Source organism: Phaenicophaeus curvirostris, chromosome 1, assembly GCF_032191515.1.
Source record: "Phaenicophaeus curvirostris isolate KB17595 chromosome 1, BPBGC_Pcur_1.0, whole genome shotgun sequence".
Classification (NCBI taxonomy): Eukaryota; Metazoa; Chordata; class Aves; order Cuculiformes; family Cuculidae; genus Phaenicophaeus; species Phaenicophaeus curvirostris.
This window is the reverse complement of record NC_091392.1, coordinates 89735828-89759737: the sequence shown is the minus strand read 5'-3', so window position 1 is coordinate 89759737 and position 23910 is coordinate 89735828. Positions and strand designations below refer to the sequence as shown.

The window sequence follows — 23910 nt, the reverse complement described above, 5'->3', positions numbered from 1 at the left end:
TGTTACATGTCCCAGGTGACATGAATGTCTCAAGCCAAAGTCTGCTGTTGTGACTAAATGCTAACGACACTACAGGATTCTTGTTGGAAACCATGATGAGTGGATGAGAAATCTCTGCTTGTTGATCAGTGAGGGTCCAGGACTAGTGTGATTGCTGTTTGAAAAACAAAATCAACATGTTCTTCACAGGGGATCAGGATGACTGTGCTGTTTCCTGCCCTGGCAGAAGTGCCTGGTGGGATTTGAGATGCTGCTGAACTCTTCTTCAGCTGTTCCCATCAGGGGGCAGGGAGTACTTTTGCCTCATGATGTGCAAGATGCTTAGGAAACACCTTGTCCTTTGACCAAAGAAGCCCTGCACTGCTGGGACGGGGGCAGCAGCAAGCCCCAGCTGAGGGTAACTCATGGATGTGCTGGGGACAGCTGGGAGTTTGCAGCGCCAGTTTCTCCTCTCTGTTTTGAGCCAGTCTCCTGTGGGAGCAAATTGTGGTGTTGGATGGTGTGAGAGGTGGAAAACCTCTGTAGGCATGTACTACTATATTTGTGACTGCTTTGGGCCATAGATATTACATGGTGAGTAGGCTGCTGATTTAATTGCCCCAGGGCTGTTGCACAGCAGCAAGCTGAGGGTGGGGGTATGGGAAGGGAGAGAAGGGAAAATTAAAGCAACTCCGTTTCCTCGTTATGGTCTTTTCCAGGTTATCAATACTTGGAGCAATTGTGTCAGGACTCTGGAAGAGGTCATGTATCTCCTGATTGAAAAAGAACAACGGTTTTGGTCTGTGGTGCTGGGCTGTTTGTTGGTGTGGAGATCCAACTTCTTCAGTCTAGATGCGATTCTCCTGGGAAGACCACCCTCTTCCCTCAGAGCTGGAAGGGACCAATGCTGTATGCATAAAGTGCATAAAGTCCCTTTGGGTAAACACAGGTGGAGTTGCTCGTCACCACCACTTAACCTGCAAACCCCTTTTTCATGAGGACCAGCAGTTTTTCTGGACCTCTTCAGTCGCTTTTGTCCAGCTAGAGAAATAACAGCTTTCCTAATTCCCCCGTGAACCTCCTGAACATTACTACTATCCTCACCTCTAAAGAAGTTATCAGTAACTTTGGGCTGGACACCACAAACAACTTCTTCCCAGCAGCTTTGGCTGCAGCGTGTGAATTTTTGGTCACTTGCACAGAGTGCAACTGGCCCCAGGCGAGCCAAGGGGTGGTTGTAGCAGCACCACTGTGGGCACACTGGTGGCCAGTGACTAATAGAGAAGTGATGCATCTGATGCTGGTTTTAAATCATGCCTTGTATCTTGCACAATTTCTAGACAGTCAAGAGAGGTCTGATCTGTAGGTAATGAATTAACACAGCTCTGATGTTGCCCATTGGGATGAGGTGGGAGAGAATAAGGGAATGCAAACAGAAAATATGTGTGTGTGATCTTTTGTGATGGGTTACACTTTATCTTTTGACATCCAATATTGAATACTTTCCCATGGAGGTCAGGAGACATGGCTGGAAATTTTATGTGCCTAACTTAGTGCACAGTAAGTGTCAACTTGGGTATTTTTCATCCCTTTTCTTGGGCCCCTTAAATCATCCACACACCCCTTTCAGCAGTCGTACTAGCCATAGGTGGGAAGCACTGACTGATGGATAGACACTTGAGTGGGATGCCGAAGACCAGTGTGTCCCTCGCTTTCTCCACTGCTGACTGTCTGTGGCTAAAAGAAATTTCCTTTGCCACTTGGAGGTCCCTTTTACTTCTGCCCGTTGACTTTAGCCAACTGCAATGTAAAGCATGGAGAGTGGTGGCGGCTTTTCTGCAGCCTTGCTTGGTGCTGCTGAGCACCCCTGGTTTCAGGGCTGGGATCAGCCAACCTGCTCTCAGATCTGTGTTGTGTTTGGCCTGGGTTTCTGGCTGCCTGGTAGTATGGCAACTACCACCACAGGCTTCTAGGTATAGCAGGACTGAAAGTAAATGTGTGATACCAATAGCCGTATCACTTGTTATCTTGGAGGACTCCCCTCAGCCAGGAGTTTGGCTTCATTTCACTTGCCTAGGTGGTTGTGTGTGTACGCTTGTGCTGCAGGCAAGTGTCCATTGAACCCACAGAGACTGCTGTGCTCACACCTCTCCAGGTCTGCAAATCCTGTGCTGGATGAAAAGATTTCAAAGGTGTGAATCACTCCTTGTTCATCTAACCTGGTGGTGGGTCTTCCTGCAGTAGCTCAGCCCCTTGGCTTCACTGCTGCTTGCTGATGGGCTCAGTTGGCCTGAGACAGCTGATCACAAGGCATTTGCAAATGGTGCCATGTTGACTCTGCTACTTCTTCTTCTCTGGTTCCTTAGTTCTTGGCAGCTGCATGTTTGAATGTTTGCTTGACAAACACTTCTCCAAGTCTGTGACTACAGAAAGTTCAGTCTGGCGAACCTCACTGAATTATCCTGTTCTCTGTTGTCAATAATCTCTTGGTTGCTTTTGCTCTTAACCACAATATTTTGTATGTGTTGCAATTTTTTTTAACCCCTCCTTGTAATTACTGAAGCTGTATCCTCAGGATGCTGATGTCTGTGTTTTACTCATCCAGAATCCTGGTGCTGTGAGGAAGCAGTACAGATAATAAGACTGCATACCTGTCTAGCACCTTTCATCTGAGAATCTGAAACAGTCTGACTCATGTTCATCTGGTTATTGCTTACACCAGCTGACATTTGCCATTCGCATTTTTGCAACCTAGGAAGCTGAGGTACAAAGTGGGGGTGGTTTTTGTCCAATAGATGAAGAAGTGATTCCAAATATGTGGTGACATAACCTCCATGTCTGCTTCTATCCCTCTTTGTCTCACAATACCTACTTTGCCCCCAGAAGGAAAGGAATCAGTGTAGGTTGGTTGGTCATGAGAAATGCTTTACTTGCAGTGATCCATGGGGTTTTTGGCACCCCAGTAGGTTCCACCCAAGAACAAAAAGTCAATTGCAAGATTTCTCTGAGGTAAGTCACCTTCCTTGGCTGCAATCAGGGATCCATAATGTAGTTCACAAGAAGAGCAATACCCAGATATTGTCTTTTGTCAGCTTGGTGGTTTGGAGCGATGCTGAGGGACAAGTGTTTGTGGCAGGCCTGGAGAGGGGGAATGATCTTGCTGTGCTTCAGGGGTGGTAATGAGGCTGGTGAAAACATGCCCACAGGTGGTTGGGTGGTCAGCCTGCACTGTTAATCCGCCCAGCTGCTGAACTGTTTTGGACAAGTTCCAAGACCAGGTAGGACACTGCTGCTTTTCTTACTGCCTCCAAACACAGCTGAGGACCTTCCAAGCAAACCTGCGGTGGTTTTTGGTTTTGGGTGGAAACCACAAGCAAACCACGTCAATTCACTGGATTCTACACCAAACCAGGCGAAGTGTATGGGCTTCTGTTTCGTTTCACTTGGAGATGATTGGAAGAGGAGAGAGACAGAGGAAAACCTGTGTGGATCCAGTGTTGATGTAAGGCCATAGGTGATCCGCTCTTAAAAGCATGAGAGTCGCATTCCCATGGCTAGACCAGACCAGTGAGGGCAGAATAATACCCGAGCTGATGTCCCCTGGGACCTTGAGTGTAAGATGAGGGATATTTTGTCTGAAAAGCTTCCAGAAAGGGGCAGTTGAGAGGTGGAGGAAGAAATAAATAAAAATATGATGATGAGGATTAGTGTGAGTGTGTCCTCAACATATGTAATCTCAGCTAAGGTGTTAGGGAAGGTGGGTCAGTGTTTCCTGCACTGTGGATCCCTGGAACTGAGTGTGCATGGGGGATAAGGAGCTCTCAGAAAGAGGAGGAGAGAACTGCAAGCCCTTGGAGGTAAAAGTGTATTTATTTTTCACATGTTGCATCAGAACACACTAATTTTGCCTGAGAGGGAAGGCAAGCATGTTGAAAAACAGACAGCCTCGCTAGGAAAGGGGTGGGGTAGCGAGATGCCAAGTAGCTCGGGAAATGTTGCTGGAGGCCTGTCTCTTCCCTCTGCATCACAGTGGCACAAGATCCATACAGGGCACAAGATCTGCACTCATGTGTACAGACCCTCCTGTGGGTGTGTGCCAGGGCTTTGTAAGGGAGCCACGCTCTCCCCTTGAGGCACAGGCACCCCTAGCTCCCTGCCCTCCCCCCTTCTCTCTTTCCCCCTTCTCCCATGTGCTTTTATTCCTTTTGCAAACAGCGTATGCCAAATCCAACTTCACAGCTGGCTCTGCTCCACGTGTTTGTTTTCTATGCCTGCGCGGCGCTCGCCAGCTCTGCTTGCGCTGTGGCTCAGAGGTGGAGGCGACGGGGGGAGAGCAGTGGTGGTGGGGAGGGAAACAGGAGCAGGCTGCTGCTTCCAAGCCCTTATTTGTTTAAAGCTTAAGCCTGTTTGAGAGAGCCTTTTTGGAGTGAGGGGTAAGTGGCAGGGGCGGGATGCAGGGGAATGGAGAAAGTAAACTGTGTGTCAAGGAAAGCAAACTTTGCAGCTGGAATTGCTGCTGGTGCTTATTGTGTAAAGGGCCTGAGGAGGTGCCTCCAGCTCTGCGCTCATTCTCTCAACACGGATGCAAGTGTAAATGGGCAAGGGTGGAGAGCAGGGAGCCAGTAATGGGTCTGTGTTGTGCCTCATTGGCATGGGCACTGCTGCTCAGCGGGCACTGGGACCATGGTCGTGTCAAGTACCAGGGCAGACACTGGCCACAGCTCTTACCAGTGTGTCCTAACTGCAGGCTGGGGTGCAGGCAGGTGAGCCTCTCTTCCCAGGCTGTGAGGTGGCAGCATGTTGCTGTGGCAATGCATTTCTCATACTTTGATTGTGGAGCGTCCGTTTGCAGAGAGGGAGAAACCTGGTCCCAGGCCTGCCCATTGCTACAGGGTGATACAAGGTCTTGATCCATCTTCTGCCCACGTTTGGGTCGCTGTCCTTAGCTGGACCATCATTTTTGGAGAGACATTATTTATTGCTGGGGTGATGGCACAACTGAGGAGCATACACAATCTTTTAAAAAAATCCAAGATGTGTGACCCTCTTCTCTCCATCTCTGGAGCAGGGGAATCACAGAATCATAGAATCATAGAATAACCAGGTTGGAAGAGACCCACTGGATCATCGAGTCCAACCATTCCTATCAAACACTAAACCATGCCCCTTAGCACCTCGTCCACCCGTGCCTTAAACACCTCCAGGGAAGGTGAATCAACCACCTCCCTGGGCAGCCTGTTCCAGTGCCCAATGACCCTTTCTGTGAAGAATTTTTTCCTAATGTCCAGCCTAAACCTCCCCTGGCGGAGCTTGAGGCCATTCCCTCTCATCCTGTCCCCTGTCACTTGGGAGAAGAGGCCATCACCCTCCTCTCCACAACTTCCTTTTAGGTAGTTGTAGAGAGCAATGAGGTCTCCCCTCAGCCTCCTCTTCTCCAGGCTAAACAACCCCAGCTCTCTCAGCCATTCCTCATAAGGCCTGTAATGGGAAATCTGTCCTCTGTCCTGAGACCCTGCTGCAAGTGTGTTCCCCATCATTTTTCACCTCCAGGTGAGCCCCATGGTGTTTTGGAGCAGCATAGTACCTTCTGCCATGTGCAGAATGAAGGAGGGATGTGGCTCAGCTGTCTGGATGCTGGCACTCGGCGCTGAGACCCTGCACCCCACCTCAGCATTTGGCACCGGCTGGAGTATTTTCTGTGGGCAGTCATTTCTGTCCCTTTGTTTTGCTGGCCTTGAGCTTCCTCTTGTGTTTTTTGGAGTAGTGACATGTCTTCCAGTGGAAATTTGTCCCAGTAGAGTCCTACAGGCTTTTGACCTGCTCCCATAACCAAAATAATTATTGTTAGTGAAAAGCATTCAAGTGACAGCTACAGGGAGTAAAAACTCCCATTTATTCCCAAACTTATAAAAGAGAAAAAAACCCAAACCCAACAACCTCAACTTTTAAATACCATCTTCAAAGGACAAGAAAAATGGGCTTGTGCTCTTTTGCATCCCAGCAACAAGTCATTGCTGAAAGGAGTGCAAACTAGAAGGGAGTTTCTCTATGGTGGCGATGGGGATGTCTCTAAAGCCAGCCATCTGGGGATTAAACTTTGTATTGACGTTACTGGCGAGTACTTTGTCCTGTCTCTTTTGTATGCTCTTCTGGATTTTGATGTCAACTGTGTTAAACTAGCCTCGTGCTTGTTAATGCGGTTTCTGGGCCTGCTCCCATTGAAGTCATGGCAAAGATCAGGCTGGTTTCGGAGGCAGCAGAATGTCCTTGGTTATGATCTTCTGGATGCATCATTTAAGCAGGCATTTCTGCTGTGCCGCTTGCTTGTATTTAATATAAGCTTGGTCATTTTTTTACTGCAGCTGTTGTAGGCGCCCTGGCTCTTCCAATACAGACTGAAAGAAGACTCGAAAGCTAGGAAAGCCACTCAAGTCTTTGCTCTGCTTTAACAGGAAAATTTCCCCTTTGTGACTTTCCCCAAGGAAGGCTTAACAGTGTCACTGGCAGTTTCTGTAGACTTTTCTGGTTTGGTTTTTTTTGTGTTGTTTTTGTATTTATTTCACTCTGTTATTGTTCCTAATTGGACACAGACAAGATTTTTCTATTGTTCCTAGACAAAGATGACTTTTTTTTTTTAATTTTTTTATTTTTTTTTATTTGGTACTTTAAGGTAGCTTCGTTTTTAAGCACATAAACAAGTGGGCTGCTCTCTAAAAGCATCCATAGCTGCTGTCTCTCTGGCTTGTGATCCACGCTGTGAACAAGAGCTTTTAATACACAGTTCAGAGGTGGCCATAGCTGATGGACACACCATAAAGCTCCCAGCTCCCTGGGCATCTCAGCAGTGCTTCGTGCAGATGCCGATGGGTGGCATTTCTCTGGTATACAGCTCCTCTGTGCTTTGGCTTATATAATACAGGTTTGGCCTCCAGAGAGAGGAGTGTTTCATCTGCTGGTTACCAGCATGAATGGATGCTGTGGTATTTACTGTCTGTACTGTCGTAAGCATGACCCCGTCACGTGACAGAGATGCTAAAAGGGAGATTGGTCTCTTTGGGGCAGCTCAATGTCAAATCATGTTGCCATGATTTGTGGTCTTCCTTTCCCAGGGCCCATTCCTGACCGCTGCTCCAGCTGCAGAGAGGCCACAGGTAATATTAGTTAGTGTAGGATGCAGGATTTATGGTGTTGCTGCCACATCAATGGCAAAATGTTTGTTTTGGCCAACATGGCAGTGTCCTGCGGTTGGGGGGTAAGGGCTGGCTGGGTGTATACGCTCCCCAAGAGTTGCTTGGGGGAAGCAGAGCAGAGCTGAGCAAAACCAGCTTTGGAGGACAGCACTCTGCTCTCCTTGGGTAGAAGTGCTGTTTAACTGGGACCAGAGCATACTATGGAAGTGTGTCTGTTGGTTAAACTTTTGTCTAGGAGCAGGATGGAGTTTCTGGTGAGAGCAGGAATTGTTTTCCTGCTATCAAGACTAACCCACATCTTAACAAAGTGGAAGAGTGGCAGCTGGAGAGAGAGAGAGAGAGAGAGATAGGTGCTTGAGATGTGGCCATCCCAGGTGACAGCTGCTGCTCTGAGGAAAGCAGAGACATGAGCCTGGGCACATATGTGCCAGGTGAGCTGTGGCATTGCCTGCTCTTTGCCTTCCCAGCCCCTGCAGCAGTAGGGACAAATGCAGTGTAAGGAAATTGGCCAAATTCCCAACTACCTCATTTCTCCTTCTTTCTTGACCCCCTCATCTCAATTTAATTTTCCTGCTTTTTCCTTTCTGCCACCTTTATTCCCCACTTCCTTTTGGTATCTTGCGGGGCTTTTGCTCAGCATCGCTTTCCCTGCATCTGCCAAGCCTGCCTCTTCTCTGACCTCTTCCTAACCCAAAGGGCAATTAAAGCCTCAACCTCAGACTTCAAGTTTTTGGATTTTCTTTTTGTTTGGAAATGATGAGGAGGGAAAACCAAAAGCAGTGCCCTGACTAATGTAAACTAGCCACAGGCACATGTGTGCCTGTGTGTTGACGGATCCTGGTGGGAACTGCCCATCCCTCCCGGCACTCTCCTCTGTTGCAGCTGCTGACAGGGAGGGAAACAACCTGACACTCGGCTCGCATTGGTGTGGGATTCAGCACAGTTGAGCCCAGACCAGAGCCAGCAGCATCGCTGGGCACTCGCCACCCATCCTGCGGGTCCCACAGCATCAGCTCACAGGGAAACTGTTCCCTGGGCTTTCCTTGCCCAGGTGCATGCCTGCTCTCGTTCCCAGCTCCTTGCTATGTCTTGCTTTGTGTCTCACCAAATAGAATCATAGAATAGTTTGGGTTGAAAGGGACCTTAAAGACCATCAAGTTCCAAACCCCCTGCCATGTCCTCTGCAGTGTTTCTCGCTATGAAGATGCAGACTTGTCCCATTTTAAAGCCTCAGTTAGGTCACGCTTCCTTGCTGCACTGTGAGCTGAGTTTGTAGCAGGTGTGGGGCAAAATGAAAATGCTCCAAATAAGGTAACTGGTCTCCGCAAGTGTGTGGCTGCAGTGATGTGGTTTTTCAAGAGGATCCTCGTGCTTTCTCCTGAGACAAATGTTGGCATGAGAGTAGATTGAGTTGCAACCTCATGTGCACTTGTTTGGGGTCTTAAAGGACTTCGATACCAGCAATTCTGCCGATTCCCTTACATTTGATGTTCAATGCCCAGATGCACAATGTGCAACTCTGTAAGCACTGGAGATGTGCAATCCCCTTGGTAGTCCTTAATTCTTTAAATCAGAATGTTAGCTGGGAGGCTGGAGAGCCTACGGGTGGACCAAGGTATGGATCAAGCATGGGGAGAGTGGAGGAAAAGTTGGTCTAAAGCTATGATAGCTCCCAGGTTGGGACTGAATTTGGACGGAAAGGTTTTGATGGGAGAGACATGCTGTCCCAGCCGCAGGGGGCAGCCCCAGCGCCTGCTGCGGGGCCACTTGGGAGAAGGAGCCAGAGAGCAGCCAGCAGCTTTGAGCTTGTTGCAGCAACAACATCTGTTTCCTAGGTGCACTTTGTTTCTGAAGAGGCTGTGCAGCACGCTCCATCTGCGCCTTTTTTTCTTTTTTTTTGTCGCTTGTGCCCTGTTCGGCAGACAAGGACGGAGGCACTTAGGGGAAGGCAAGCGCTTCTCCAGAAGGGCCCTGCACCAGCCTCCGTGCCAGCGCGGGCTGTCGGGCTCTTTGCACCCGAAGCAGCATTGTCAGCATCTTGACAGCTGGCCGGCTGCATGCTTATTAGTTGCTGCTTTCCTCTTGCCTTCCACCTCTCCTTCGCCTCCCTAACCACCTCCACCCTCTCCCTTCCCCCCTTCCCGCTCCTGGCCCTTTCGGGGAGCCCCCAGCCTCTCCAGATTAGAGCTCTCCAGGGACTTGGTCCTTTTCAAAGGAAGAAAGAAGGGGTGGGGGGAGGAAAAGGGTGGTGGTGATGGGGAAGGGGGGGGGGGGGGAAGGAGGGGAGGAAAAAAAATTATTTAAAAAAAAAAAGAGAGAGAGAGAGAGAAAAGAAAGAGGGGGAACAGAAGAATGAAAACAGACCCAAGGGGCAATAGTCCCTCGAGCCATTTCACTGCATTACAATGAATATGGACTCTATTAAGCTCCGTTCTGCCTGTTAGTGTTTCCCAGGGCAACACAGCTCCCATATGGCAAGCATGCAGCAGATTAGGGTAGGCCTCCGGGCTTCATTGAGGGCTCGAGGCTTGACTGGCAGTTGAACCCCATCCTTCCCCCCCTCCTCCTCACACTTGACACTGCCTGTGTTTATCTAAAGCAGAAAGGGCCGGGGTGGGAGAAGGGGGCATTTGGGGGGTTATTGTCCCGGGCAATGGGAGAGGGCAGGGAGAGGGATGGGGGCCGGGGAGGGGTGGGGGGAGGGAGATGGGATGGAGGAGAAAGGGGGGTGCAGCCCCTCATACATATTCAGGAGGGGTCTTGAATGGGCAGAGGAGAAATAAAGCAGATGGAATTCATGTTAAAGAACAGCCACAATCGCCCTCCAAAAACAAGGAGAGAAAAGCGGGCAGCCTTAAAGGAACGTAGGGAGCAGCGTTTATCCAATTAGCAGGGTTGTCAAATTGAATTTACTCAGAATGGAGGGGGAAGCTTGTGGGGGGGGAAGGAGGGAAATTAAGTGTCTAGGGCATGGGGGGAGCACGATATTGAAGAAAGGACGCGGGTTTTCTTTCTTTCTTATGCTCTAGCCTTGTCTTTTCAAGGGCTGGAGCTGTTTTCGGGGCGCGCCAAGGGGCAGCCAAAGCTGGCGTGCATACTCTTGTTTTAGCACAGGGCTCCTCTTCTGGTAGCTGGGGAAAAAGGGAGGTGTATCCCAGGGGACAGCCGCGGCATAAGGCTATCCTCACATCCCTGGCCCGCCTGCAGCAGGGTTGTTTGAGGCTGGCTGGTCCAGCCGCTGTCGGACCACCGTGCTGCAGGCATTGCTCGAGGCGAGCCGGATTTGCCGCAGTGCCACCACCATGGTGACATTGAGGAGCTTGTGGCTGGCATGAGGGCAGCGTTTCGTTCTTCCAGCAGCCCCGTGCTCGCTGGCTGACAAAATGCCAACACGAAGGGGTTTGCCGGGGCTCAAGCAAAGTCAGCCTGATCAATGCCCGCTGGAAAGTGGCACTCATTTCAGAGGAACTGTGGGATGGAGAGGTGCCAGGAAATGCAGGCATTGGGTCTTCAGGAGGGTGAGGAAAAGTCCATGGGCAATGGGAAGGCTTTGCATCCTGTTGCTAATCCAAAGCCCGCATGCACAGATACCACAGGCTGCTGTGGAAAGAAGCTTGTCTGGGCAGTAGCTTCATCTTATGGAAGATAAATAAGACGCAAGGACTGTTATATGTTTTGTTTGTTTCATTGCTGCTTTGTGTGAGCAGTTCTGTTCAAGTTCTGTTTTATCTATGAGTTTATGTTGGTTTTTAGAAGAGGTCTATCGCCACTTAATCACTTGGGATCCGCCTGGGGACAATCTGTGGTTCTTTTTTCAGGTCACCCGATGCCCAAGCGCAATCTTGTAGTTTGCAGGTGAACTTGCTCATCTGCACAGTGGTGATGCCGCCGTGCCATGTTTTGCTCTGGATATTTACCTTCTCCTAACTCAGAGCATGAATTTATCCCAGGCTTCCTCTGTTGCAGCTTCCCGATGAACTCGCTGAGCTCACAAGTAGCCAGTGAGAGGGCCTTTTTTTGCCTAATCACTCTAGAAAAGAAGAAGTGGGGGCGGGAGGGAAGAGGAGCTCCTCACACCAGTTAATCAAGGGCTATGTTAACAGAGCTAATGTACTCTGAAGTCAGGAGCTTTCAGTGCTACAGTGGGAAGCAGGCAAGCTTTTATCCCTGTTTACTTGTACACTGTGCTACCTCCTTGACTTTAAAGATGCCAGTGTACGCTTGGAAGCTGACTCTCTCTGGGCTCTCCTGAGAGCACCCACTTCTCATTCAGAATCCTTCCTCTCTGTACAGCATCTGCATCCCGATCCCCATCAGATGCCCGTGCTGTCACATAGGAGAGTTTCTGTCATGCTGCAAACCTCTCCTTTTCCAAATCCTCTGAGAGACAACGAATACAACTTAACAGTGTGAAATTAATGCTTGAAGTGGGGGTGGAGGTTGGTAGAGTTTAATTTTCTCTGAGATGTTTCTGTTGGATGGATTTGGAGAAGGAGTCTGCTTCGGTGGTGCCCAGGTTGCAATCTGTGCCCAGGAATCATGTGGGGACTTTGCAGCTGACCTGCTCAGGTGTGTCACCTTGGCAGTGTTTTTTCAGCTAGAGGATTATACAGATCTGTAGTGGACTTTTCAGACAGGATGCCAAGGGCTTGGGATCCAAGAAAAATCTGTTTGATGGGATGGAGGTCTCATTCAGAGTGCTTTTGGTTTCCAGCTCTTCCACTGCTTTATTGTATAACCTTGGGCCAAGGTGGCTTCCTCTTCTAGCCATCAAGTTCTCTCATTTGGAGAGTAAGAGTGCTGTGGCTCTTTTCTCTTTTACAATTTCTTTTGCAGTGTTTTAAGCTCTGTGGAACAACAGAAAAATACAATCTTATATTAAAAACTAATGATTACAAATAAAATTGGCATGCTGTACTGTGTAAGGCACTGCATTTTCTGAAGAGCTTAAGTCTTAATGTATATAGCGGAGAACTGGGAGTATCATTGTCCTTACTTGACCCGATGGAAATGGAGGCCAGCTGCAATGAATTCTCCAAAGTCACCAGGGTGTCCCCAGCTGGTAGCTGGACCCGAGTTGCTGCAGCTTTTGCCTTAGTGCAAAGCAGCCCCTTCCCCTTCCCTTCATTCTTCTTCTGCATGAAAAGGGGCTTAGGGTCTGGCCACCTGACACGACCTCAGACTGCCTTCATGGGCATCAGCGAAATTTCCCTGTGTCCCAGTTTGCCTCTGCGTTTTCCCCTGTGCCTGCTCCAGAGCTGGGATATGTGGTGCAGGGATGCTGGGGCAGCGGCTGGTTCCCATTTGGAAGCCTTGTAAATCACAGACAGTGTGGCAGTAACAAGGGCTGCTTGGCCAGCCCTTGTTAAGCAGGAGGGGGCTTGGGGCTGTGAGCAGCATTTCCTCAGTAAAACCTTCAGTTTCTAATCAGCAAACACCTCTCCTGCTGCCTGTGCTTAATTCACAACCCTTTTTTTCCTTTCCAGCCCACACCTTTCTTCTCTTTTGTATCTTCACCTCTGGCTTTTCTTTCTTGCTCCTCACCCTTTGCAGTGCCCTCCATCGCTGTGGCACAGCTGGGGCAGCGTGCGGGGACCTCGGTGGGCTTAGGTGTGTGGTGGGAACCCGAGCCGACACATTTTACACCCTACAACCCCTCCAATTCTGATAAAGCTCTCGTTAATTTTGTTCTCCTAATGGCCCCTTCTTTGATTTACTGGGCTGTCTGAAAAAGACTTAGAGCCTTGGCTCCTCGGACAGGAAATTGTTATTTTAACCTGGCAGGAAAGAATTAAAAATAAATAAACAAATAATTTTTGTTTTCCCTCTCGCCTTGAAGCTCTTTAAGTGGCTCTTTCGTTTCCCAAATAGCAATTAAGCAGGAACTGTGGAGGCTGGTGGTGTTGGCTGCAGAAGTGTCGGCAACCAGGGGTGTCTCGTGCCTGGGGGAAGAGTTGGCAGCTGAGCAGGATGCCACCATGCAGCAGCCCTGCGTCTCCCAGCACAGCCCCCTGCCTGGGACCACTGCCCCTGGGAAGGCAACCGGAGCTTCTGGGGCCTCCTCCGCTCCTCACCTCTGCCGCCTCTTCTGCTGCAGCCCGCCCTGGCAGTGCTTGCAGGGATGTCGAGCAAATCGCAAGCTGCCTGATTAATAAAGTTCCTTGCTATGCACTACTGCAGGCTGCTTAAGGGCAGCATTTTCAAAAGAGGTCAGCTCCCATTTAGGCATCGAAATAAGTTGGTTGCCTATTCAGGAGAGCTCAGCATGTCAAGAACTGAATGCTTTTGAAAATCTGGCTTCAATTGTGGAAGCTGAGAATTTTGAAATCTGGCCCTGGATCCTAATAGTTCTTTTGGAATTGATGTTTTCATTCATTTTCCTCATTATTTTTATGCCGGCCATTTACTTTTTGTGCTTCACTCAGCTGTGAAAGAAATAGCCACATGTCCCTATTTAGAGCACATATTCTGCCGGGAGGTTTGGGGTGTTACCATACACTTGTTGCAACACACCTTCTCTCCTCAGTCTCTGCTTAATGCTGTTCAATCTGCCCAGTGCTGTGGCCAAGTTTTTTGATCTCCCCCTTTTTGTCCCCACTTATTGCCCTTCATCTTTTTAGAGACCTGGGGGCAGCCAGTATCATCGTCATACCGGTGTGCCTGGGTGGTCCTAGCTCACGAAGGGTCCGTTCTGTGCCTTTGGCTTTGCCCTTCTGGCCAGAAGCTCTGCACGACTCAGAGCTACAGGGAGGTCTGGTTGGGAACGTCTTTGCTTACCCCTTCCTCCAGTATGGGCTCCAAGGAACAACTCTTTTCCATCCAACATTCTTCCATCCTGCTGCCAAACCAATCCAGATAGGAGGAATGAGTCAGCTTTGGTCTGTAGGCTTCCAGCATTGAGGAGCAAAACATTAAGTCCGTCCCCAAAGTGTTTCTTCTCTGTTGGTGGAAGGCTTTCTATCCCTAGCAACCCTGATGGTGGAAGGTACAACTAAACCTGTGTCTTAAACCTAAACTCTCTCAAAGTGTTTTCCAGACTAGTGTAATTAGTGCTGCATCACTGGTGTCAACAGTGCGTGTTCTGGTATGGAAAACATCGGGCACTTATATGGCCATTGTCAGTGGTGGTTTGCCCAAGATGGCTGTGGCATAACTAAGGATACTTTAGTGGCTGTCTTACATGGAGAAACGGGCTTGAGTAACTCATGTGGTCTCCAAGTCAATAGCTGAAAGATCTTGTACATGCTGGCTGATGGGGGAAACTATTCAAAAACAAATTGTTGAGACTCATTTTCAGGGTGGGGAGTGATACTGGGAAGGATGAGGCATGTGGGAGGGAAGTTGTTGTCTTATGCTTTGGCACTGGAGGTTACCTACAGCGGATTTCCACATGTAGTGGGCCTGCAGTAACTAGAGTATGAGTCTAACTGAACTTTCTGGGTGCCTTCAGGGTTTGGCCAGCCTGGCATCCGATGGCCAAGCTCTGTCCATGCTCCCAGCTGCCCAGAAGCCACATAGGCTGTGCTAAGCTTGACCTATTTATCATCCCTATCAGCAGGGCTTATCTTGGGCACATGGCCACATTAATAGTGGCTGTTTAACTCCTGGGAAACAGCTGCCTTGCCTTGAGCCTGCTGGGCAGGCTGGCTGAGTGAGTTCACCTTGGCGGGCCACGTGCTGCGCAAAGATGCTCTTTGTGGCGTTTGCAAAGCTCCAGTTGCACGGCACTTTGCATTGCTTCCTTTTGAAACTGCCAGCTCAGGAGTGGCTCTTCTTTTTCCGGTCTCCTCTCAACTCTATACGAATGTCTGCTCTGTGACTCCACACTCTGGGGCAACGAGGGGTAAGGGGTCAGCTCGTGAGGTTGTCTGAGGGGCAGCCCAATTTGCAGAGATGCATGCAAGCTAACTAGCTGGATTCCTGCTGTCGTAACGTGAACCTTTGCATGGCCAGCTATGGATATTGGCCCCGTGCTGTGCTCTTGCACCTTTGCTGTCACCATAAGGCAAGCAAAGTTCCCCCAAGTGCTGGGATTCCTCACTAGCAGTAATCAGCCTTGCCTTGAATGACTTAGTGTCTGATGGGGAGCCTGAGGCAGTCTTTACTTCAGGAGCTAGGAGGCTGAATTTTTGAGGTTATGCTGGAGGGGACTTGTCCCCTCTTTATTTGACCGAGTTGGGTTTGAAAAGGACATGCCTAAACAGATAGTGGCTTGAGTGGTGACCATGGTGGAAGTAGGAAATACTGCTCTGCAGGGTCCAGGTGCTCTTGGCAGTGGTATTTACCGTAAGTTGTGTATCTGCAGGGGGAACAGGCAAGAAAACTGCTGTTTGCACTGACTGCTGTGGTTGGTTTGATCTTGGATTTCTGCCCTGCCCATGTGGACATGCTCAGCAGCAATTCTGACATACCTTTGAGAGACACGGGTCATCTTCTTAGCACTGCAGCTGGAGGGAGTTCAAAATCCTGTAGCTGCATTATGATGTCCATAGAGGGAAGTCTCTTCTTGACTTCAGCCCTTTTCCCATGGTTGAAGCTGAATTCAGTCTGGCATCTGAGGTGTCTCTTGGTGCAGCCACTTAGATCTTTAATCTTCCTGACCTGGCTTGCTTGCTTTGGGGTTCACTCATGACCATCTTTCCAAAACAGCTGCTGTGGTGTGCAGCTCTTCACAGCAACCTGGCTTGTGATGGATGGGCTTGGACTTCAGGTTTTTTGGAAGTTGTTGATGCTTTTGAATACAATGGTGTGTCCAGATAGGGTAGTTCTACTCATAACAGGCAGCGTGACTCAGGCAGAACAGTTAATCTGAAATCTTTCTGTAAAACAGAGGTGGAATAAAGATGTATTATAAAGGTGTATTATGTACTTGGCATTGATGAGGCTGCACCTCGAATCCTGTGTTCAGTTTTGGGCCCCTCACGACAAGAAGGACATTGGGGTGCTGGAGCGTGTCCAGAGAAGGGCAACGGAGCTGGTGAAGGGGCTGGAGAACAGGCCTTACAAGGAGCAACTGAGGGAATGGGGACTGTTTAGCCTAGAGAAAAGGAGGCTGAGGGGATACCTTATTGCTCTCTACAACTGCCTGAAAGGAGGTTATAGCAAGGTGGGTGCTGATCTCGTCTTCCAAGTGAAAGGATGAGAGGAAATGGCCTAAAGTTGCACCAGGGGAGGTTCAAGTTTGACGTTAAGAAAAATTTCAAAAATTTCCTCACTGAAAGGGATCTCAGGTACTGGCACAGGCTGCCCAAGGTGGTGGTGGAGTTTCCATCCCTGGAGGTATTTAAAACACGAGTACATGAGGCGCTGGGAGATATGGTTTAGTAGTGGACAGTTGTGATTGGACTCAGTGGTATCAAAGGTCTTTTCCAGCCTAGTGATTCTATGATTCTATCCCAAACCAACATAATCTGCCCTCAGCTCACTGCACTGAATTGGAGCAGATTTTGGACTGGCCATTTATTTTCTCCTGAAAAAGCGTCCCCTTCCCTTCAGAATAATTCCTCACAGAAACATTTACATCTCCTAAGGAGTCCCAGCTGGGTTGAAGTGTAGGTATGCCTGGTAGTAACGTGGCCAGTATCTCAGGAAGAGACTCTGAAGCTGCAGGATCACCTCTTTTTGTATAGCTTGGTGCTTGTACCTACTCATTTACTTTTGTTTTCAAGCTCAAATATATTCCAGACACAGCCAGTAAGTGGCAGCAACACTTGGCAAGTATCTCCAGTGACACTTTGTTGGAAATGTTTGTGTTTTGCTCCTGAAAATTGCCTGGTGTGGGTTGCTGGCGCTGTACAGGCATTCACTGCGCCAAATCTGGAGTGGGGAAGGGGAGTGACTATGTGTCTGTGTGCATACATGTAGACTTGTGCTGAGGGCTGAGGATGGGATGTCTTAGGAGACCCACAACCATGCCTGGGGGAGAGGCTGGAGGAAAGAAGTGCTGGCCTCAGTGTCTGTTAGCTCCTCAGGCCACCAGCTCAGTGAACCACTGGGAGTTTAGAGGTGTTGGCAGAGACACCAGGCAGGGCTGGAAAGCAGAGGGAAATCTGAGGGTTTAATCTATCTCATTTCTTGTCATCTACAGGAATCTGCTACCGCATCTCCGCTGCATCCCCTGAGGCAGCTTATGGGACACTTCCCTGGGTGTCTCTGCCCCAGGACATACCGCATGGGATGGCAATGACACACGGAAAGAAGAAACCCATGTCCCCCATCCCTTGCCTCATCCTTGTAGCCACTAGCTGCTTTGCCAAACTAAGTGAGTTTCTGCTCTTACCCATTTGTTCCATTTTGTTTATGCTTTGCCTTGAGGTTGGTTAGCGTAGGCATGCCTCAAGTACAAAGTGATTTTCTCTCTGCTGCTTCTTCAGTAGCCATGACCAAAGGTCTGGATTCAAATACTCCTTGAAAGGAGAAGAGGGTACAGTTGGAGTTGGACATCTGTGTCTTTTGGTGCCAAGAAGAAATGGGGTTAGTGTGCACCTACAAGCACTAGGGTGGGTGTGGAGTGAGGGAAAGGTGCATCAGGAACAGCAGCAATAAGTTTCTTGGGCACTGGCACAGGCTACCCAGGGAGATAGTTGAGTCTCCATCCCTGGAGGTGTTTAAAAGACTGGTCGATGAGGTGCTCAGGGATATGGTCTAGTTGTGGACAGGTATGGTTGGACTCGATATAAAAGGTCTTTTCCAACCAAATGATTCTATGGATGCAAAATGTACCAGCATTACATTTTTTTACCCTGTCCTTTTTTTTGCTGAGTCTCACAAACCTTTCTCATTCCCATTTATTTCTCTTTCTGCAGGTGAGTCCCTGCAGGTCACTGTACAACCTGCCTCCATTGTCCAAAAGCTTGGGGGCCCGGTCAGCCTGGGGTGTGTAGTGGAGCCCCCCGGAGTGAACCTTACCTGGAGACTGAATGGGAAGGAGCTGACTGGATCGGACAAAGTGCTGGGCATCCACATCGAGGGAGGGAAACTCATCATCACGGCTCTCAACAATCACACCGTGGGACGTTATCAGTGCATTGCTCGTGTGCCTGAAGGAGTCATTGCCAGTGTCCCTGCAGTAGTCACGTTAGCTAGTGAGTAACTTTAGTCCTTTGCTGTCCCTTGCATTGCTTGGGCCATCACTCATGCATCCTTGAGAGGCTCATCCACTCTCACTCACTCACACTGCAGCACTTTTTATTGTGGATTGGCTGTCATGTTGTGGCTCAGCAATGACCCAAGCAGTCCTCCTGCGTGGTAACAGCAGCCCTGTCCTGCAGTGGTTGTTTTTGCAAGACCACACAGAGCAGGAAATAACCTGACTGATGGTGTTTGGGTGCCTTGTTGGTCCCTTGGCTGTGATATTGCCCCATCCAGTTGCAAACTTCTTGATTGAGGTTACAAAGAATTACCTGCTGGTGCTGATGGCCAAACCACTTCTCTGAGCTGTTGTGGGGCTGTTGCCAGTGCTGGGTCAGTGTGTGCTAAGTTTTGCTGCCTTCCTGACCCACAGAAAGTGAAGTCCCTTGTCCTGCTTGTGCTGTGATGGGAGCTGCACTTTTTTTTGTGTTGCCTCTGTGTTCATCGTAGCCAAAATACCAGCACCAATGCTCATGGTAAGGAAAAGTTGGTCTGGTTGTGGTGAGGAGGCACTCGTGGGCACTCACAGGGGTGATGGCCCTCTGTGTGGCATTGGGAGGATCGTGCAAGCTGAAGTAGTGGCTGCAGGAGAATGATTGCAGGACAATGTTGAAGGCAGAGGCTGCACTGTCCTAATTTGGTTGGGCAGACGCTGAAGTCGGCAGGAGGCAGATACAGGAGAACAGAGTATCTATAAGCACTTGTAACGAGGTTTTTATCTATAAGGGGCTGCACTCATAACCACTGCTTTTGGCCCTGGGAGGGCATCCTCCCACTTTCCAGGACTTTGTCCTCTTCCTACAAGGTTGTAGTGGCATGGCAGCAAAAAATCACATTGTTTCTGAGCCACAGCTCTGAGCTTATGAGCTCCTCTCTGCTGCCCTCTGGCACTGGCGACAGACCAAGGAGACGTGTGCATGGGAGGGTGTGTTTTAAGAGTGGGGAACTTCTGCAGGAGCCTGGGTGTGGCCAGATGTAATGCTCAAATGTGAGATGCATCTGGGAAAGAGCAGCCCACGTCTGCTTGGAGATGGGAGTGCTCTGCGTGGACCACCCTTGTTTAAGCAGCAGAGAACCTGATCTTCTCAGAGACCCGTGCAGTTTTTGGTGGAGCAAGTGTGTGCAGAGGAGACGGCCATCCCCTGGCAGTGACAGTCCCTGGGTGGAGAAAAGGCTTCGTCTTCCAGCAAGGGGGAGTTTGGGGCTAAGTCATAAGAAAATGAAGAAGTGAAGATGTTAGTGTGAAGTGGGAGCTGGCTTTGCTTTAAAGCCAAGAGTTATTGGCTTGTCACTGATACATTAATCAGGAGTGAAATGCTTAGGCCAAGCTGGGTGGGAGGAGGAGATGAGGGAAAGCAAGGGGAGAGTTGCTGAGTGCTGAAGCGGGTGGGAGGGGGTTGTCATGGGGCCGAATCTGTTAGGGGATTTGGCCTGAGCCCCATGCCGAGATTAAGTTTCGGAGAACACATTCCAGAGCAGAAAGGGGGCTGTGTGCGCTGGTGGCCTGATAGAGGGAAGGCTAGAGGAGGGGAGAAGTGGATGGGATTACCAAGGGCATGGTTTGTGTTTAGGAGGACAGGGTGTGCACAGCTCCTCAGCCTGATTGGTTCCTTCCTAGGCTGATCCCCCTTTTTTCCCCTCACCCCAAGCCGCCCCCACCAGCTCTGTCTCCTGGGACAAAGCCTGGATGTTTGACCCATCTGTCTGCTTTGGTCTAGCATCAGTGGTGGACAGGAGGTAGGTCCTAGAGCACCAGAAGGTCCTGCCGTGTCCCTCAGGACAAATCAAAGCCACAACTGAGTAGTTTTGCAGCCTCTCTCCAGGAACCAAATCACTTTCTGCTATTGGATTGCAAGTGGGGGTTGGGGTGCAAAAGAGAGGACTGTGCCTACTGCTGCTGTCCCTGCTGTAGCAAAGGCTGGAGGTCAGGAGCACCATTCACTGGAACTCACAGAACTGGCGCCAGAGGTTGGTTGAACAAACCAACCCATCATGGAGCACCCCTGTACTGTGCTGCATGGGTCACCTGTGCTCAAAGGGAACTGAAGGTGGCAGAGGCCATGTCCCATGCACCCAGGCAGCCTCAGGCAACAGAGAGCCCCAGCATGGGGAAGACTTGGCAGTCAAAGAGTGAAGAGAGAGAAAGGGCAGTTCAGGAAAGACCTGGGGCTGAAGGTGTAGGAGGGAAGCCTTCTGGAGGGGTTCAAATATCTGGCTTTGTGTTTGTGAGCTGCAGGCTACTTGCAGCAGTTGCTTTGCAGTGATCTGAAATTATAGAATGACTTTGGCTGGAAAAGACCTTTAAGATCATAGAGTCCAAGCATTGATCCAGCCCTGCTAAATCCACCTCTAGACCATGTCCCCAAATAACAGGGGCACCAATTTGTGGTGGGACTGAGTTTGAAAGCTATGGTAGCAGCTGTGCCGCGGGCTCTGGCTCCTGCTCCAGACATCTCCTACAGAGCTTTGCTCTAAGCTGGTTCAGTGGGGACCATGGTCCTGGGGGTGCAGAGAGAAACCCCTGGCAGGCTGGTGTTGCAGTTGGTACATCTCTGCCGGATCACCTGCTGGCTTGAAAGAAAACCCTCTGAAGGCCACAGCCCCATCCAAAAACTATTTGGGGGGTGCAGGGGTAGAGTGAAACTGGAATGTGAATACAAGCAGCAGGGAGGGGAGTGTGGAAATATTTTCAAGGTTTAGGTTTACTTTGGAAGAGGACCTGGAGTCACTGGAACAAGTGTCTTGCTAGGTTTCGAGGGGTATAGGTAATGTCATCAGGCCGACTTTAAGGCTATTTCCACTCCTTTGGAGGAAGTAGAGAGAAGTATTGTGTATCTGAGGGGTGGAGGGAGGAAGGATTTGCAGAAAGGGGAAGGTTTCTTAAAGTAACAGAAGGAGCAGCGCTTCAGGCATTACTTGGGCACTTTTTAGTCCAGTTAGAGGCAACCTGGTGTTTCATGATCCCACCTTCAACCTTGGCATCCTGTGGCACATTGGTGTAGGCAGATCCTTGCTGATCACTGCTGGCCTGGTGGGCTGCGCAAGATCAGCCCCGCGTGGCCCCAGGGCAGCCTTTCAGCCCTCAATAGTTATGGGCTGAAGTCTTTGACATCTTGAATGAATGCAACAGGAGTTCCTGGAGTGTGTAACCAGGAGTCCTGGTTTTCCAAGCCAGACCCCAGGCTTTCATATGGCTCAGAGCTGCAAGGAAGAGAAAGGTATTTTCTGTGCCCACTTGCAGCTGGCAAATTTGCCATTACGCCAGAAGCCCTGCTCCAGCCCCTCTCCTGGGTGTAGAAGCTGTATGAAAAAGGTATGGCTTCAGTGGGCTCTGGTGGGGCTGGATAAATCCACCAGGGACAAGGATGCAGTGCTGTGGGTTGGTCTTGAAACAGGAAAAGGTTCAGGAGGTCACGAGCCCTTAGTGGAGCTCATGGGGCAGATGAAGTGCAGGGCTGGAGGAAAACCAATGGGCAGAGGTCGCAAAAGCCATTCAAGCTGTGTGTGTGTAAAATCCATGCACTGAGCACAGCAGCAAGCTTGACCTGGGTAGATGTGACATGGAAAAACAAAGCAAAAAAATAGATGAGGGTGCTGCAAAGGGACTCCACGTAGGTTGGATGACTCCACTAGGCTGGATGAGGCTATGGACAGCCTGATCCAGTGGAAGGTGTCCCTGCCCATGGTAGGGGGGTTGGAATGGGATGATCTTTAAGGTGCCTTCCAACCCAAACCATTCTATGATTCTAGTGTGTCCCTCTCAGCCAGGGATGAGAGGATTGCAGGGCACCTGTGTCCTGGGGACGCTGTGGGACAAGGGAGACTCATTGCCTCTTGGCCCTCCATTGGCACCGATGACAAGGGCAGCCCTCAGCTTTGCAGCAGCACGTGGGGGAAGCTGGGCCTCAGCGCGCGGTGCTCACGGGCAGTGACCCTGCACCGGGTCAGGCTGGGCATCCCCCAGGAATTTGCAGCTGCTTTCTGAAGACAGCCCCATTCATTTTCCTTGCCTGGGCCTCTACTCTGATGGCTCCCTGGAGGCAATGGCAGGAGGGAAGGAGGGAGGGAAGGAAGGGGGCGACTGCATGCTGGAAAAGCATTTGCTGAGCAGGCACAGGGCTCTGGCCCTTGGGGCAGAGGTGGTGTCAGGAGAGGAGAAAAGGAAAACACAGGGGGTGTTTCTTGAGCTGGTAGAGCTGTGGTACGAAGGCCGTGCAATGGGCCCAGGGCAATGGGGGGAGTGGAGCACAGCGGGGGGATGCACCAGCGGGTGCGTGAGCAGGCGGAAGGCCAGGGTGCTGCGCCTGTCCACTCAGGGTGGGAAGGGGCTGATGGGGGCAGTGCCAGTGCCCAAGCTCCTGCAGTACTGACTGGATTTGGACTGAGAGCTGTAGCCGTGGGCTGTGGGGGATGCCTGCTCCTGAGTGCAGCTGCCCATTCCTCTTCTTGGGGTCCGTCCCTCACTCTTCCCTACAGCGAGGAAGACTTTCACCTTGAGGGCTGGTGTTTTATTTACTACTGCTTCTCCAAAGTTATTTATGGTCTCTCATTCATTTCATCTGGTCTATCTCGCCTGTCTTGTTGCTTGGCCCCTGGCCCTGCAGTTCAGCTGGTTTCCCTCCCTGATGACAGCAACGCAGCTCACCACAGACTGACCTTCCCTGCACCCCGGCTCACCCCGTTGCGCTTGGCGCAGGGCACAGATGGACACAAGCATTGGCCTTTGATTGCACTCCCTTCACTCCCTTCTAAACAAAAAAAAAAAGAGGGGAGAAAGAAAAAACAAAAACCCCATAAGCCCTGTTATCCCAGCACAGCTGTCTGTCCGCAGCACCTCCCGGCCGGTGGCTGGTGGATGAAGACTTGCTGCTTCCCTGTGATCAAGCGTGTCTTTTAAGGACAAGGACATGGGCTGGCACGTTGGTTGCTGCCATATGAAAAGGAAAACTCAGCCAGTGGAGAGGGGATGTGGTTTCTCCCAGCTGCGTTGGGAGTTAGACCTGGCGTGCAAATTGCATGTTAGACGTGGGGCACAGCTGCTGCCAGCCGGGCAGCCAAAGGGTCAAGCACTGCATCCCCCCTGGTTCTGACACTCTCCTCCATTCCTCCCTGCACTGCCTGGTGCGGGGAAGGACATGTGGCTCCCAACATTTTGGGGGGAGGCCCGTTTGAAGCCCTCAGGGTGAAACCGTGTGTCATAGCCAGGCACAGCAGCCTCTCTTTCGCTGCACTGAGGTCAAGTGCAAAGGAGCATGTGAAGGGGGGGGCTAATACCATGCACAAGGGGTGCCCCCACCACGGGGCCGGCGATGCCCCCAGGGACCCCTTGCCAGCTGCAGCTAGCCCAGTGGCATTAACGGATGGCTGGATGCCCCCAAACCAGCAGGGAGAGGGGTGGCTGAGACCGCCTGTGGCCAAAACCCACTGGCAAATAAGACAGTCTTGTTCGCTGTGGGGGAGCAGGAATTTAGGGGAGTAGTTTGCCAGGAAGCTTCTACACTTGCATATTGGAAATTTTTTTGTCCCAGTGCCCACCTGTTTTTTTTTTCCCTTTCCCCCTGCTGGTTTCTCTTCAGTTCTCTGGCATCGCTCAGTTCTAGTTCTCCCAGCC

The 23910-nt window shown here is 50.3% G+C and overlaps 2 protein-coding genes across 8 annotated transcripts in view; both read left to right on the top strand.

The window, feature by feature from the left end:
- LOC138726254 (apovitellenin-1) overlaps positions 1-23910 on the top strand; it is a 187945-nt gene that overhangs the window by 67582 nt on the left and 96453 nt on the right. The gene's annotated exons all lie outside the window — the stretch shown is intronic.
- BOC (BOC cell adhesion associated, oncogene regulated) overlaps positions 1-23910 on the top strand; it is a 59693-nt gene that overhangs the window by 15410 nt on the left and 20373 nt on the right. For all 7 annotated transcript variants that reach the window (XM_069867731.1, XM_069867785.1, XM_069867765.1 and 4 more), the window contains exons 2-3: positions 17257-17430; positions 17975-18253. In XM_069867731.1, coding sequence (XP_069723832.1) covers positions 17346-17430; positions 17975-18253 — 364 coding nt within the window. In that variant the 5' untranslated portion in view covers positions 17257-17345. The remainder of the gene's footprint in view (positions 1-17256; positions 17431-17974; positions 18254-23910) is intronic.